We start from the raw sequence: 13,621 nt of genomic DNA, 5'->3' as shown, positions 1-13,621 counted from the left end.
CAGTGATTCATCAGATGCATACAACACCCAGTGCTCATTACATCACGGGCCCTCCTTAATGCCCATCACTCAGTTACCTCATCCCCCACCGGTTTCCCCTCCAGCAACCGTTTGTTCCCCATAGTTAAGAGTCTCTTATGGTTTGTCTCCCTGTTTTCATCTTATTTTTCCTTCCCTTCCCCCATATTCACCTGTTTCTTAAATTCCACATGAGTGGAATCCTGTGGTATTTGTCTTTCTCTTAATTTCGCTTAGCATAATACCCTCTAGTTCCATCCATGTCATTGCAAATGGCCAGACTTCAGTCTTTTCGATGGCTGTTTACTTTTTTTTAAACGTAAACTCTGTGCTCAACGTGGGGCTTGAACTCATGACCCCAAGACCAAGAGTGACATGCTCTACCCGCTGAGTCAGCCAGGTGCCCCATTTTTCCTTGATTCATTGATTCAACAATACACTATTAGGGTACCCACCATACACCATCACAATGGATATAAGGGGCATGGATATAAGGGGCAATGACACTATGAACTTAGAAGTCCCGAGTTTTCACAGAAATGGGCAAAGGAACCCACTAATGAATCCAGAAGGAAATATGGTGGGGGATTTGCTAGGAGTGAACTGTCTGTGGTGATTCAGGCAAGGTGGTCTTGGTCCCTTTCAGGAACTCAGCAAGAGTGGGGCACTCTAGGGGCACCTGGGTGGCTCAGGTCATGATCCTAGGGTCCTGGGATGGAGCCCTGCATAGGGCTCTCTGCAGTGGGGAGCCTGCTTCTCCCTATCTGCCTGCTGCTCCCCCTGCTTGTGCTGCCAAATAAATACAATCTTCAAAACAAAAAAACACAAACTTAAAATGAGTGGGTCACTCTAAGAACACAGCAGAGAACAGGAGGTGGCAACTGAAAAATCTACTCAATAGCACTTTCCTCACCTTGCGGTAACTCGGGTCTGCAACTTAAATTGGAAATCAGATAGCTTCGGAAAGGCCCATTTGAAAGTAGGAAAAGTGCAGAGTACAATCCCAGAAGTGAATGGTATTTTGAATTGGGAGGAATGTAGCTGGGTTTTTTTTAAAAATGACCCACCCAAATTGAGTCCATCTCAAAGCCAACATGGAGTGGGCAGCTACAGCTAGCTTGAGTCTTTCAGGAAAGGGAAGCCACAATGCCTTACATAGAGGGAAGACATCTGTGGGGGAACTGCCTGTATTGAGAGACTGGTTTTCATCTCGGACCAGTTAACTGGATATTCTAGGGGAAGCGACGTATAGTGCTGACCTGGCCGCAGGAATCCACTCATGTAATAGGTCTATTCTCACATTTCCTTTCTCATTCACTTTAGAACAGTTTCCCATTACTGCTCAGTTTCCCAAACACTGGCCTTCCACCTGCAACTTTCTAATGAACATGATGTTGGATAGTGAGCTACTCCTTACAGAACCACTTCTCTAGAAAAGCTCCTCGGGGAGCATTGCTGGGACCCTCCAGATGGATGCTAATTTAATACGGAGACTATAAAACAGATACGCTTATAGACATGTGGAGACAACTGGGTTCTTTCGCAAAATGCAAATACCGTATCTAAGTTATAATCTTATGCTTCAAGGACACCACATTTTGGGAGAAAATCACTTTATTCTAATTAATTCACAAATGAGAACATCACAAGAGGTGATTTAAGGAGGCACATGAACATTTGCCCAGCCCCAAACTCAACCCATCTCAATGAACTTCTATATAGTCAGACACCCTTTTTATTCCAATTCTGAGGAAAACTATACTTAATGATGAAGGAGAGGTTTAACTGGTGGTTTTACACTGTATGTATTCACCATCGATTATATTTTTATGCTAAATTAACTTGGTCATGAGAGATGATTTTCCGCATCTTCAATGTGAACTTCGTGATTAGGCTAATCCTGCAAACAGAGAAGGATTAAGTTAGAAGAATAACGGCTGTATATTCTTAGCAAAACAGAAACCCTCCAAATGATAAAAGGAGGGATGAAAGCCCAAGGTTATCAGTTTCTTGCCTAAATGAAGGTACGAAGAGGAAAATAAGCATTTTATTAGATGGTGAATTTTTACGTCAATAGGAGGAAATTAAATAAAAACAAGTTCACTGCCAACATTCCGAGAGCCCAAATCCCAGAGTTCCACTGAGGGACTGAATAAACTCTCAAATAAGGTGTGAAGAATGCCAATAACTTATCAGTCTTTATATCCAATCTTGGACTTTGGTGAAAATGGAATGCAATTTTTTATTTTATTTATATATGTTTATTTTACCCGCATCCTTTAAGCAGAGCAAGACCTGGCACACTGATCCATAGCCACTTCAGGAAGTACCAGATTCACAATGTAACTGGTAAAAGCTTAAGATAATGACAGAAACCTCTGGACCAGCTCTTTGTTAGAAGAACTAGATTATTTTCAGAATGTAAGCAAAATCTCCTCTAACTTGTCCGTTTAATTTATTACACAGACGCCTGAAGTTCTACAGGGCCCAGGAGTATCATGCTGTGAATTGAGCAGATGCAGGTCCAATCAGGGATTGATGTATCACCTACCATTTGCAAATCTGCACTGTTTCAGCACCTCACTGAAACCTTCACAGAGCTTAAGGTCACCCTGGTTCTGGGCGCACTCCAGAAACTGTTTCATCTCGTAGTGGCACGGGCCAAATTGCTGCTGCTGCTGCTGGTATGCCGGCTGGGTTCCCTGAGGCTCCTGCAAAGGCATAACATTTAGGGCCGCTGAGAAAGGAAATCAGATTTACACCTGAACAAAGAACAATATCCAATGTCTTTGAGGTCAACTGGGGAAACATAACTAGAACTAGATGCAAATTGAAGTTTCCATCTAATACCACGGAAAGTGAAAAATTTTAAAGGCAGAAAGCAAATGGGCTTTAACAAAATCCCAGTTAGAAAGATTCAAGAACACAGATGCAATGTACCAGTGGGGTTCGGTGATGTTTCATGGAGGAGAAAGTGGGACTATTATAGAAAAATGGATGAGAGGATCAAATACACCAGAAATACAAGGGTACACACTAAACGCTCATGCTCATTGGAGGAGAAAATTCACATACTTCAGAAAGGGGCGGTGGCAAATATCAGAGAAGAGTTCAGAGACCATAGGGCTACTAAAGAGATTTTTAAATACTTAACCAAGATTGAGATTAAATTTAAAATAAGGGGAAAATGGCTGTTTACAGTGAAGTCAGGTTGAACTGCTCTTCTACTCCTTGGAAACAAATACAGTCTGTATCGTACTTGATGATGCTGGTCTCAGGCACTAACTCAACTGCCAAACATGGGCTTTTGATAAACCATCTTCTGTTAAGAGCACTGTGGATTCTAAAATTATAGACAGTTCCTCTTCATAAGGAACTTACGAATAACTACGTGTTCTCATAATGCACCCCTGAAAGAAAACACTGCCCCAGATCTTACCTGGTAAGTGATGTCAGGCCTTGAAGGCTCAGCATTACTTCCTCCACTGAAGCCCCCGGTGATGGCATGACCTATCGTGTGCCCGACGGCAGAGCCCACAGCCACGCCAGCTGCAGTGGTTGCCATCTGGGCCATGAGACCTGGCTGCCGGGGTGCCGCAGCAGGGGAGCCAACAGCAGACGGCGGAGCCACTGCTGGGGGCTGAGCCGGGGGCGCTGGTCTAGGCGCGGCTCTCATCTGAGGTGCCCGGCTAAGCAAGAAAAGAACAAAGTATGAAGTGCCCACTTCCTACCAGGTTTGGAAATTGTCAACCTAAAGAAAACTGTACTGTCGACCATTTAACACAGGGTTGAATTGCATGGGTCCACCTACATATGAATTTTTTTCGATACGGTATAGGTAGAGCACTGGATGTATTTTCTCTTCCTTATGATTTCTTAGTAACCTTTTTTCTTTAGCTTATTTTAAGAATACAGTATTATAATAATATACAAAATACCTATTACACAACTGTTTATGTTATTGCTAAGGCTTCTGGTCAACAGTAGGCTTTCACTAACATGTCCAGCACTGCTTTAAAAATCTTCACATATGGGGGCGCTGAGGTGGCTCAGTGGGTTAAGCATCTGCCTTCGGCTCAGGTCATGATCCCAGAGTCCTGGGATGAAGCCCTGCATTGAACTCCTTGCTCCGCGGGAAACCCGTTTCTCCCTCTCCCTGCCGCTCCCCTCTGCTTGTGCTCTGTCAAATAAACAGAATTTTAAAAAAATAAAATAAAAATCTTCACATGTTACATTCCCTCTGGCCATTTGTAGATTGTTTCCTTGGGTGCTTTTCCCCAAATAAGGCTAGGTCAGAAGTTTATGACTTTGCTTCCAATCAGATGGCATCTGGGATCACTTCACAAAAATGTGGTTTTCTGTCCTCTGGAGAGAAGCTTTTTCCTGTTTAGTGAACCACGTTCTTGCACTCCTAGCATACTGCTTGAACACAATCCACCTTCCTCCAGAGAAGCAATGTATGCTAAACGTCCTAAACTGGTCATTGGAAAACTCGGGTCAGACCTGGCTTTCCTACTTACTGGTAGCGTGACCTTGGGCAAGTCACTTATTCTGAGTCTCCATTTCCTTATTTCTGGAAAACAGGAATAATATCTATCCCTAAAGTTACTGGTGTTAAGGTTAAAGTGTAATTAGCAGTATAATTTTAAAGCATTATATGAACTAGAAAACGTCATGTGCACGTGAGGCTTCAGTAACTGCTTCCCCAACTGGGCCGAGCGCCTGGAACGCTCACTGCTCGTGCTCAAAGATTATCCAGTTTATTGAAATGAGATCATTTTCCCGATTATATTACTTTTCTATGACACTAGGGTTTTTTTCTTTTTTGGTGACTTTTGGCGTTTCCGCCGGTTTACACTTAATAACCCACTTCTTTCTAGGATATGACCGTTTTATGCGCTCTAGGAGCGCCTGGCTGGCTCAGTCGGAGGAAGAGCGTGGACGTCTTCATCTTGGGGTCGTGAGTTCCAGCCCCATGTTGGTAGAGATTACGTAAGTAAACTTAAAAAACATTTTTAAATGAGCTCTAAAATATTTCAATGGGCATTCGAAATTAGAAAGTTTGCTGCTAACGGGAAATCTAAAGCCCATTTACAACCAGCCTGCCGCGGGCAGAGGCTGGCCCACGCCACACCGGCCTTCGGACGCCCCCTCCCGTGGCCTCCGCCCTGCGAGACCTAGCGCGGCCTCCGTCTGCGTCACGGCGCCGTCAGGGCCCCAAACCCCCGCGGTGGCCTCACCTGGCCGGAGGGGCCATGCGGGAGGTGCGGCTCCGGCTTCCACGCGGCATGGTTACTTGCAGCGTAGCTCGGCGTCTAAAGCTTCGAGATCCGGCCGAGACCCCAGAGGCTTCTGCAGACCTAGAGAGCGGAAAACAGGGGGCGGGGTTGGCCTCGGCTCGTGGCCAATCAGCGCACAGGCAGAGGTCGCTCGTTCGCCGACGTCTCCGCGGGCCCTGAAGGTCACTGGAAGAGCAGGACGTCACGGCGGCGCCGGGCCGTACGCGGTTTGCGTCATGAGCTCGGCGCCAGGCTCATTCAGGAGACCGGAAGTGCTTGAACTTAGCCTCGCGAGTTTTGGCCTCCCAGTCTAGCCTGAGTCAGAGCCGCTTGCTGTTTGCTTCCTAGGCCTCGAGGACTGTTGCTCTTCCTTCAAACGTTTGTATTATTAACGTGGTAGACAAATCCAACCTTGAGAGTGAGGCCGATATCTGGCGCGACTGCCACTGGACCTGAGACATGTTAACTTTTGTCTGCATTGTTACTTGTTTAGGTAAACATTTTTGGAGGCACAGTATGGGCACATAATGTGAACTGAACGAAGGAAACCGAATACTTTAGGCAGGATCGACAGGGCTGAGTTGATGCTGTTTGTATTTCTATTATCTGGATTCAGGCAACAAAAGTTGAGATTGTAATAATGCCTTACATTTATTACTATACATTTTCACACCCTTTTCATATGTATCATAGAATTTGTGCCCATAATTGGGATAGTATTCATTCACTGGTAATTAAAAGTGTTCTGGATGATTTTCAAGTGCTGGCTAGGTTCTGGAGATAGACACAGCACCAAATAAAACAAGACTCTAACTTCGTGGAATTTAAATTCAGGGAGGGGGAGACACAAACGCCTACATAAATCAGATAGTGGCGACAGGAAGCAAAAGCAGGGTAGATGAGATGGGAAGTTAAAAGCTGGAGAGGGCAGGCTTTTTGAAGAGACAGCATTTGAATAGACTCCTTGAAGCGCTGAAATCAAATATTTATTAAGGGTAAGAGCATGCCAGACAGAGGGAACCGCAATTGTGAAGGCCCCAAGGGTGTGTGTTTTAGTGACTTGGTGTGGCATGCTTGTGACAGTAATGTTTTAGAACCTCTACAGTAGGGGAAAAGTTGGCTAGTGGCATTTCATGGAGGTTTTCATAGGAAGGTCCTTGGGATGGGGTGGGATTTATGGAGGAGAAAAAGCAGAGGTGTTCCTTCCATTTCTGCTTGGATGTCAAAGAGAAGTTTTCCCCTTCCACCAGAGAGAGGTAGCAGAGTTTAACACATTCTTTCCAGTAACAGCAGAATGTTTGGGGAACCAAAGGGCAAATAATGCAAAAACTATTCATGAAAAACAAAGTTTTATTTTCACAGAACTTAATGAAATCTTCACAAGTGGCATGACATTGTACTTCCCTTTGGATAATTCATAAACAGGGACAAAGTAAAGGAGCCTTATAAAGGATATCCTGGCACAAGAAAAGCCTAGAATGAGCATAACTTTAGACAGTTTAGATAGGCATCCAGAACAGAGAAAATTTTAGTCATACCTGGCTAAGTCATTAATTTCTACACTGAGAGAATATTAGCTATTTGTACAAGGTTATTTTGTAATAGTACAAGATTGGACACAAGCTAAATTCCTGTCAGTAGACTACTGATTTTTTAAAAAGTCACATCACATAATATGCAACTATAAAAAGGAATAAAAAAGCTGCTCTGGGCAGCAGCTTTTTCTGCCCACCGGTCCTGTCCCCGTGCTTTAATAATACCACCATTTTGCACCAGAGATGTCTCAAGAATTCTTTCTTGGTTGTCAGCTCCGGACCCCACCCCACCAAACCTCAACTATATTTCAAAACCACATCATTTGGCGCCTGAACGTGGGGCTTCCGAGTCTTTTCATCCGGACTCTGAGCTTTGGTGCAAACTTGGTGAGTACTTTTCCTCCTCTTCCTTTACTTTCATTTCAGGGGCCCTTCAAGGAGTACAGTCTTTTTTTTTTTTTTTTTTTTTTTTTTCTAATTTCTTTGACAGCGAGAGAGCACAAGCAGGGGGAGTAGTAGAGGAGAGGGAGAATGCGGGGCTTGATGCGGGGCTTGATGCAGGGCTTGATCCCAGGACTCTGGGATCATGACGTGAGCCTCTGAGCCACCCGAGCTCCCCAAGGAGTATACTCTTATTGGAACACTTTCACGGTGATTGCTCAGGCTGTAATCCTGTAACCCGTGGCTACTCTATGAGGAGGAGAAAGCCTGCCTTTTGCCTGGAAGTTAGTACCCTGGCCAGAATGGTAATAAGACCCAGAAACTTGATGCCCTCTTTTTACTGCTGTCCTTATAAAGTTGTCTGTCTTGGGCACAGGACAGCCACCTAAGTCACCAGGACGGCTGCCAATCTTAAAGACTACCAGGTGAGCTTTCCTCCTGATTGATCTAATGTGATCGCCTTCACATCCCTGGTCTAGCCACTTCTGGCCACAGGACCTCCACTGGGAGCCGGCACTTGACTGAATCAAAACCCAGCTGGGGACTGTTTCCCAGGGAAGTTGGCTGTAAGGACTACATGTGTTGGAATGTCGCTTAGATCATGATGGATTTCTATCTTTACTGTTTTCCGGCAGTGTCCTCTACTAAGTACTTAAGCTACAAAATTCAGTAATTTCCCCTTGTAAAACTTTTCAAGTGTTCTCCATGGGTTAAAAACGGCAGGTTCTTCAAGGCAAGGTAAAATAAGGCAGGACCTTCTATGGCATGACCTTCAAGGCATCCATCTCTAGCCTAGGATGCAATGGGGAAGTGGGGGGGACACTAGTATCCCTCCTACAGGGGCCTTTATTGGCGGTGGTGGTTATAGCGATTTTGTTCGGGAAACCCCTCGGGTCACTTTGACACCAGGAACCTCTGACATATCCTGTGGGTGGAACGCCACCTGGGAGTTGGGGGTGGGGGTCAAGGGGATTTTCAAGGTAATGGACCTTCTCTTTTCTTCACTTCCCAAGGACCCTCCCTTGGGGTGCCTTTTAACCCCCTGGAAACAATTCAGATTGCAAAACTTAGGAAAGGACTGAGCTTCTGTAACACTGCATGGCCTCAGTGGAATCAATCAGATCTCCTCTGCAGGAAATAGGGCGAATGAACCTCAGGTAACTTCGTTGCTCAAACTAGCCTTCATAGCTCTACACCAGAACCTCGACCTAAGCACCTCTTGCAGAATGTTTGCCCAAACATTCTGGCTAGTAACCACCCTCCCCCTTATTGGATGATAATTATCTAAATAGGCCTCCAAATAAACCCAGGTTGCTGGAGGAAACACAGGCCCTCAATAGCAAAGGGGACGCTGACTCTCTCTCACTGTTCCTCCTCCTAATAGATGTGGGGGCTTCTCCCTCAGTCATTTCCCGGGTTAATGGCTATAAATGGAGCCAACAGTGGTTATTCTACCTCGGGTTGGGGACTTAAAGGAATATTTCCAAGCAGCTGCTGAAACTCCCTTTGTTTCGGGGAAATTCCCTGTCTTCTCCGGCCCTACATGGACTGTCTATTCCCTCTTGTTGGCAGGAATACATGGCGTCTGCTCCTCTGTTGGAGATGATGAGCTCTGCAACTGGGAACCCTTTCTCTGCCTTTGGCAGCCCTTCGCCTCTTCTGCCTCCCCTTCTCCCACCTCCTGTTTCTGCACCACCTTGGGTGTGGGCTTCGTAACTGGCTTCTATACATCCTCCATGCCTCAACCATGGCTCCTCCCTTCGCTGTCAAGGGGCAAGAAGAGCACCTCCTGGGCCTAACACCGCCTACTCCAGATCTCCCCACCAGTGTCTCAGGTAAAACTTGACAATGGGGAGGACCCAGGTGGAACATAATTCAGTATTTAAACGAAGTTAAGTTTGTTGGTTTAAGCTAAACACGTCTTTAAAATTAGCACTAAACGTGGAACTTTTATTCTATCGAGGTTTGCCGAAGGTCAAATAACCTGTTATCTATGTTGCAATTTGTTGGTAAAAAGATGACTAAAATGTTGGTTTTTTGTCTCATGAAACTTTTCATGGGTAGTTATTAAGATAGCTTTCAAAGTCTTTGGTAGCCTGAAACTAAAGTTTTGCTTGGATGATTAGTGGGATTAAATTCATTGGACATCTAGGTCTTTTCCAAATAGGATAAAATGCTAAATCATTGATTACTGAATGTAGGTTTGCACTTTTGACTTCTTATTGCAAAGAAACTAAGGATATTTGAGTCTATCGGTAAACATGCTTTGTACTTAATAGATTCATAAAATTGCCATCTAAAAAGTTTTGGTGAAACGGTTCATAATTGGTTACTACTTAGTTTTCACTGGAGACTAAGGTTTCTAAAAGTGAAAAAATTCTAACTGTAATTAAGACTGATGGAAAAACAAGCAGTTCTGTATGTGTAAGAAAGATACAAGTGATGTAGCAGAAAGAATTCTTGAGATGTCTTTGGTGATTTTATTTAAGCACGGGGACAGGACCCATGGGCAGAAAGAGCTGCCATGGGGTCATGAGTGGCCCATTATATACTTTCAAGTTAGGAGGGGGTTAGGGATAGCGTTAAGTGTCTAAGGAATTTTGGAAGCAAGGTTTCCAGGACCTTGAGGGATTAGCTATTGTTGGGAAAATGTCATTTATTACCGTCTAATAAAACCTTAGTCATGAGACCCTTCAGATGTATATCGGTGGGCCATATGCTTGTGGGGTTTAGAGATAAAAGAAATTTTTTTTTTTAAAGAAGATTTTATTTATTTGATAGCGAGAGAGACAGAGAGAGGGGGAACACAAGCAGGGGAGGTGGGAGAGGAAGAAGCAGGCTCCCAGCGGAGCAGGGAGCCCGATGCAGGGCTCGATCCCAGGACTCAGAGATCAGGTCCTGAGCCGAAGGCAGATGCTTAACGGCTGAGCCACCCAGGCACCCCGAGATAAAGGAAATTTCTAAAGGAATTTTTATATGTTAAAGGAGACTTATAGGGTCCCGGGCTGTGGGGGGTCAGGGTAGCATTGTCTTTGGCCTTTAGCAAAGTGTCAGTATCAAGGCAGTTGGGTCCCTAGAGGAATGTCACTCTGCCTGTTTCAAGGACTTGTCCCTGGGTAGTAAGGAAATTTAATAATTTTTCTTTTGCCTTCGTTTCCCACATCATAAGGAATGGAAATGCATTTTTGTTGAAGGTAAAAGAAGGTAATTTTGTCCTAAATGAGACTGGTTGGAAAGAAATGGCTCAGGACAAAATCTGAATGCAAAGTATAGTTGTAGGTTTGTGAAGAGAAATCTTGGAAAGGAATTTTAGGCGTGGTCAGGCCGGACTAAGATTGAAATGAATGGATTTTAAAACTACGTTGGTATAAGATTGAAAGTCTGCTTTCTCTCTGTTAAAAAGATAAAGTTTTCTTTTTCTTGAATTGTTGGTCTGCTCTTGGTAAGAAAATGTAAATAGTTGTTTTCTCTTTGCCTGCTTATCTGTTTTGCCTTTATCAGGTCTTTGACCATCCCTAATCCTGTTTGGGCAGGTGCTTTAAAACTTTCTAAGGTTTTAACAGACTTCCCCAAGATTTAAATCGTGAACAAAGTCTCCTTGACTAATCAGGCTTGCTTGTTTGGTATGTTACGTTCAGGTATAAGGTCATTATCACTGGATGTTCTAGCTATTGAAGTGTTACGAGTCACACAGATAACTGAGTTTCCTTGTCAACTGCATCATAATGAATTCTCAGATCATTAACAATGTCCATTTCTGAGTTTTTGGCATTATTTATAACTGTTTTTATTGTCTTACAAAATGAGTTTCATCTTCAAGGAAGTTCATAAAAAGGACTTTTAGGACAAATACAGGTATTCAGTATCTTTAAGATCAAAACTGAAATGGGTAAGAATTTCCAGAACTAACGAAAAAGCTGCATTCAAATTAAACAAGAATTAGTAACATGGGACTAAAAGAACTAAAGAGATTATAGTATTGTGACTCTTGTTTGAAATATTGCTGGTTCTCTAATGTTTACTCTTCCAGATTAAGTAAAATTTCTCTTAAGATACCTATAACGTACAGAAACAGATAGGTCTATGGACATATTTTAAACCATTCATCCAGAATAATGGATAGTGATTTCTTACTTCTTTTTTGCTTGTTCATATTTTCCAATTTGTCTAAAATGAACACACACTAATTAAACATACCGTGATGGTTTAAAATAGGTCCACAGATTGACACTTCTTTCGAAAAGTGTAGCCTAATTCCTCTCCAACATCATGACCCTAGCTAAAACCACCCTGTAGCCACTTCTGAATTCTTCACCTCTTGAAACTAAGATAGTATTTGTTGCTTTAAGCCACTAGATTTTGGAGTAATTTATTACACAGCAATAAGTACCTAATACACAATTTCTATAGTTACTGTATTTAAACTGTGAAAGTTTTAGTATCTAAGGTGAACAAAATCTAGTTAGAACACCTTACAGAGTGCTGCTTTAACATGGCTTATGTCTGTCTGGGATTGTGAATTGGGAATTGTGTACAAACTGAGATGTTTAAGACACTAAGGTCCTTACACTCTAAATGTAATTTATTCCATTGGGTAACTAAGACATACTTATATGAATACGATGCCTTGCACGTACCAGACAAAAAAAAATGAACCAATGAATGAATTTTTAACTGTTGATCTAAAAATACAAAATACTATATACACAAATGGTTAGGTGGTGGTTAAATGAAGTTCTATGGATTTCAAAGGAATGGATATTCACTGCGGATGAAAGATTCGGAGAGAAAGTGGAACTTAAAATAAGTATAGGTGGAATTTGTTTTAGAAAGTTTAAAGTGATAAAGGGGAAAAAGGCATGCTAAGTAGGACAGCACAGATTCGCACGAAGAGGCAGAATTGAATATGGTGAGGACAGAAGGGCAAAAGATCTGTGTCAAGAACTACAGTGTGTTTTTGGAAGTTACGGGACAAAATTTAAGAAAATCTAATAGATGATTTCCAGCACAATATGAGGAATCTAGGCTTTTCATCCTACAGGGTTTGAGCAGTCCTTGAGGGATTTTATATGTTTAAAATGGCCTTCAGAAAGATTAATCTGGACATAGTGTCCCTGAGACACAGCAGGAGAGTAGGGGTAAGGAAAAATCCTGAAGGCCAAGAGTGGCGATGGGAACATTACCAATGATGTAAGTGCCATGCTTGCTTCAGCAGCACAAATACTAATCATGTGAGTGACTATCATATACCAGGCACTAAGAGCTTTCCGTGTATTATTTTATTTACACCTCAGAAGAACTCTTGAAATAGGTACAGTATTATACCCATTTTATAGATAAGGGAACAGATAACTTAAGAGTTTAAGCAGCTTGCCCAAGTTCATACAGGTGTCTGAGTCCTCAAAGCCAGGACTCCTCCTATAGCACACCACCTGAGACGTTTCAAAAGAATGAATATATTAAATGAAGAATTATAACACTTGGACTAGAGACAAAGGAGAAGGGATTGTGTTCTGTAAACTTAAAAATAGTTACTATTTATTGAGTACCTCTTATGTGCCAGGTCCTTAACTGTATGATATGTTTTTTGTATTTAATCTATAATCCACAGTTTGATAAAGTAATCCACTATCAGTTCCATTTTACAAATGAGAAACCAGAGGCTTGGAGTAATTTGAAAGTAGTTACCTCAGAAGTTTGCTGACTGCCACAGCGATGAACAGTCATAGTGAGGATTAAAATTCAGGTTGCTCCTTGCAGGACACACCACTCTTCTAACCAAGGACTCACCACTGGGCACAGAGGCCTAACGGAATGCAGGCTGAAGAGAAAGGACAGTCACCTTGACATATCGTGTATAATTTTTAAAGCCACAATTCAACTCTTGTCCTTGGGCAGGGAGTTTGTGAAGTATGGTTCTGAACAGCAGAATATTGCCTACAGTAGAGGAAAACTGTGATGCTGGAAGGAGTGAACGCGTTTGAGTATCTACTATACGTGGTCTTCTTTGTAACTAGCTGTGTGACCTCTGAAAAGTGACTTGAACTCCTTTGCCTCGGAATCCCCTTTATAAAATGGACAATAGCGTCCACCTGAAGGAACTGTTATGATATCAACATTGCAGAGAACTTGGCAAATGTTCAGTATACACTATTGCAAAGGAAAATATTCCTATTCTGACAAATATTAAACTTGCACACTACATCTATGAAGTCTTGTACAGATCCCTACCTTCGTTCACCCAACCCCATTCATCTTCTCTACGCATAAGCTGAACTTATTTGTTCATTTGTAGATTTGAAACGAGCTACCGTAGCAACTGGGGGAAAAAAAAACCCACCAGAAGAG

At 42.8% G+C, this 13,621-nt stretch overlaps 1 protein-coding gene and 1 long non-coding RNA gene across 7 annotated transcripts; one reads left to right on the top strand and one right to left on the bottom strand.

Annotated features, from left to right (window-relative positions):
- Positions 1-1,614: 1,614 nt before the first annotated feature.
- Positions 1,615-5,459, bottom strand: CHCHD2 (coiled-coil-helix-coiled-coil-helix domain containing 2). The gene is made up of 4 exons (XM_002925797.4): positions 5,259-5,459; positions 3,458-3,707; positions 2,570-2,729; positions 1,615-1,918 (listed from the first exon to the last, which is right to left on the bottom strand). The coding sequence occupies exons 1-4, from the start codon at positions 5,306-5,308 to the stop codon at positions 1,908-1,910; spliced, it is 471 nt and encodes a 156-aa protein (XP_002925843.1). The 5' UTR covers positions 5,309-5,459; the 3' UTR covers positions 1,615-1,907.
- LOC105240488 lies at positions 4,417-13,608 on the top strand. Of its 6 annotated transcripts, none has more exons than XR_004628394.1 (6): positions 4,417-4,514; positions 4,899-5,010; positions 7,106-7,219; positions 8,287-8,430; positions 8,846-9,108; positions 13,034-13,608. It is a non-coding gene; the product is annotated as an uncharacterized LOC105240488 (long non-coding RNA). The 6 variants fall into 6 exon arrangements; XR_004628395.1 differs by lacking the exon at positions 4,417-4,514 and adding an exon at positions 7,650-7,698 and having other exon boundaries at positions 4,759-5,010; XR_004628391.1 differs by lacking the exon at positions 4,417-4,514 and having other exon boundaries at positions 4,759-5,010.
- Positions 13,609-13,621: the final 13 nt, after the last annotated feature.

The sequence above is a fragment of the Ailuropoda melanoleuca genome, chromosome 10 (assembly GCF_002007445.2).
Source record: "Ailuropoda melanoleuca isolate Jingjing chromosome 10, ASM200744v2, whole genome shotgun sequence".
NCBI classification, from domain to species: domain Eukaryota; kingdom Metazoa; phylum Chordata; class Mammalia; order Carnivora; family Ursidae; genus Ailuropoda; species Ailuropoda melanoleuca.
This window is presented reverse-complemented; position numbering and strand designations above follow the sequence as displayed.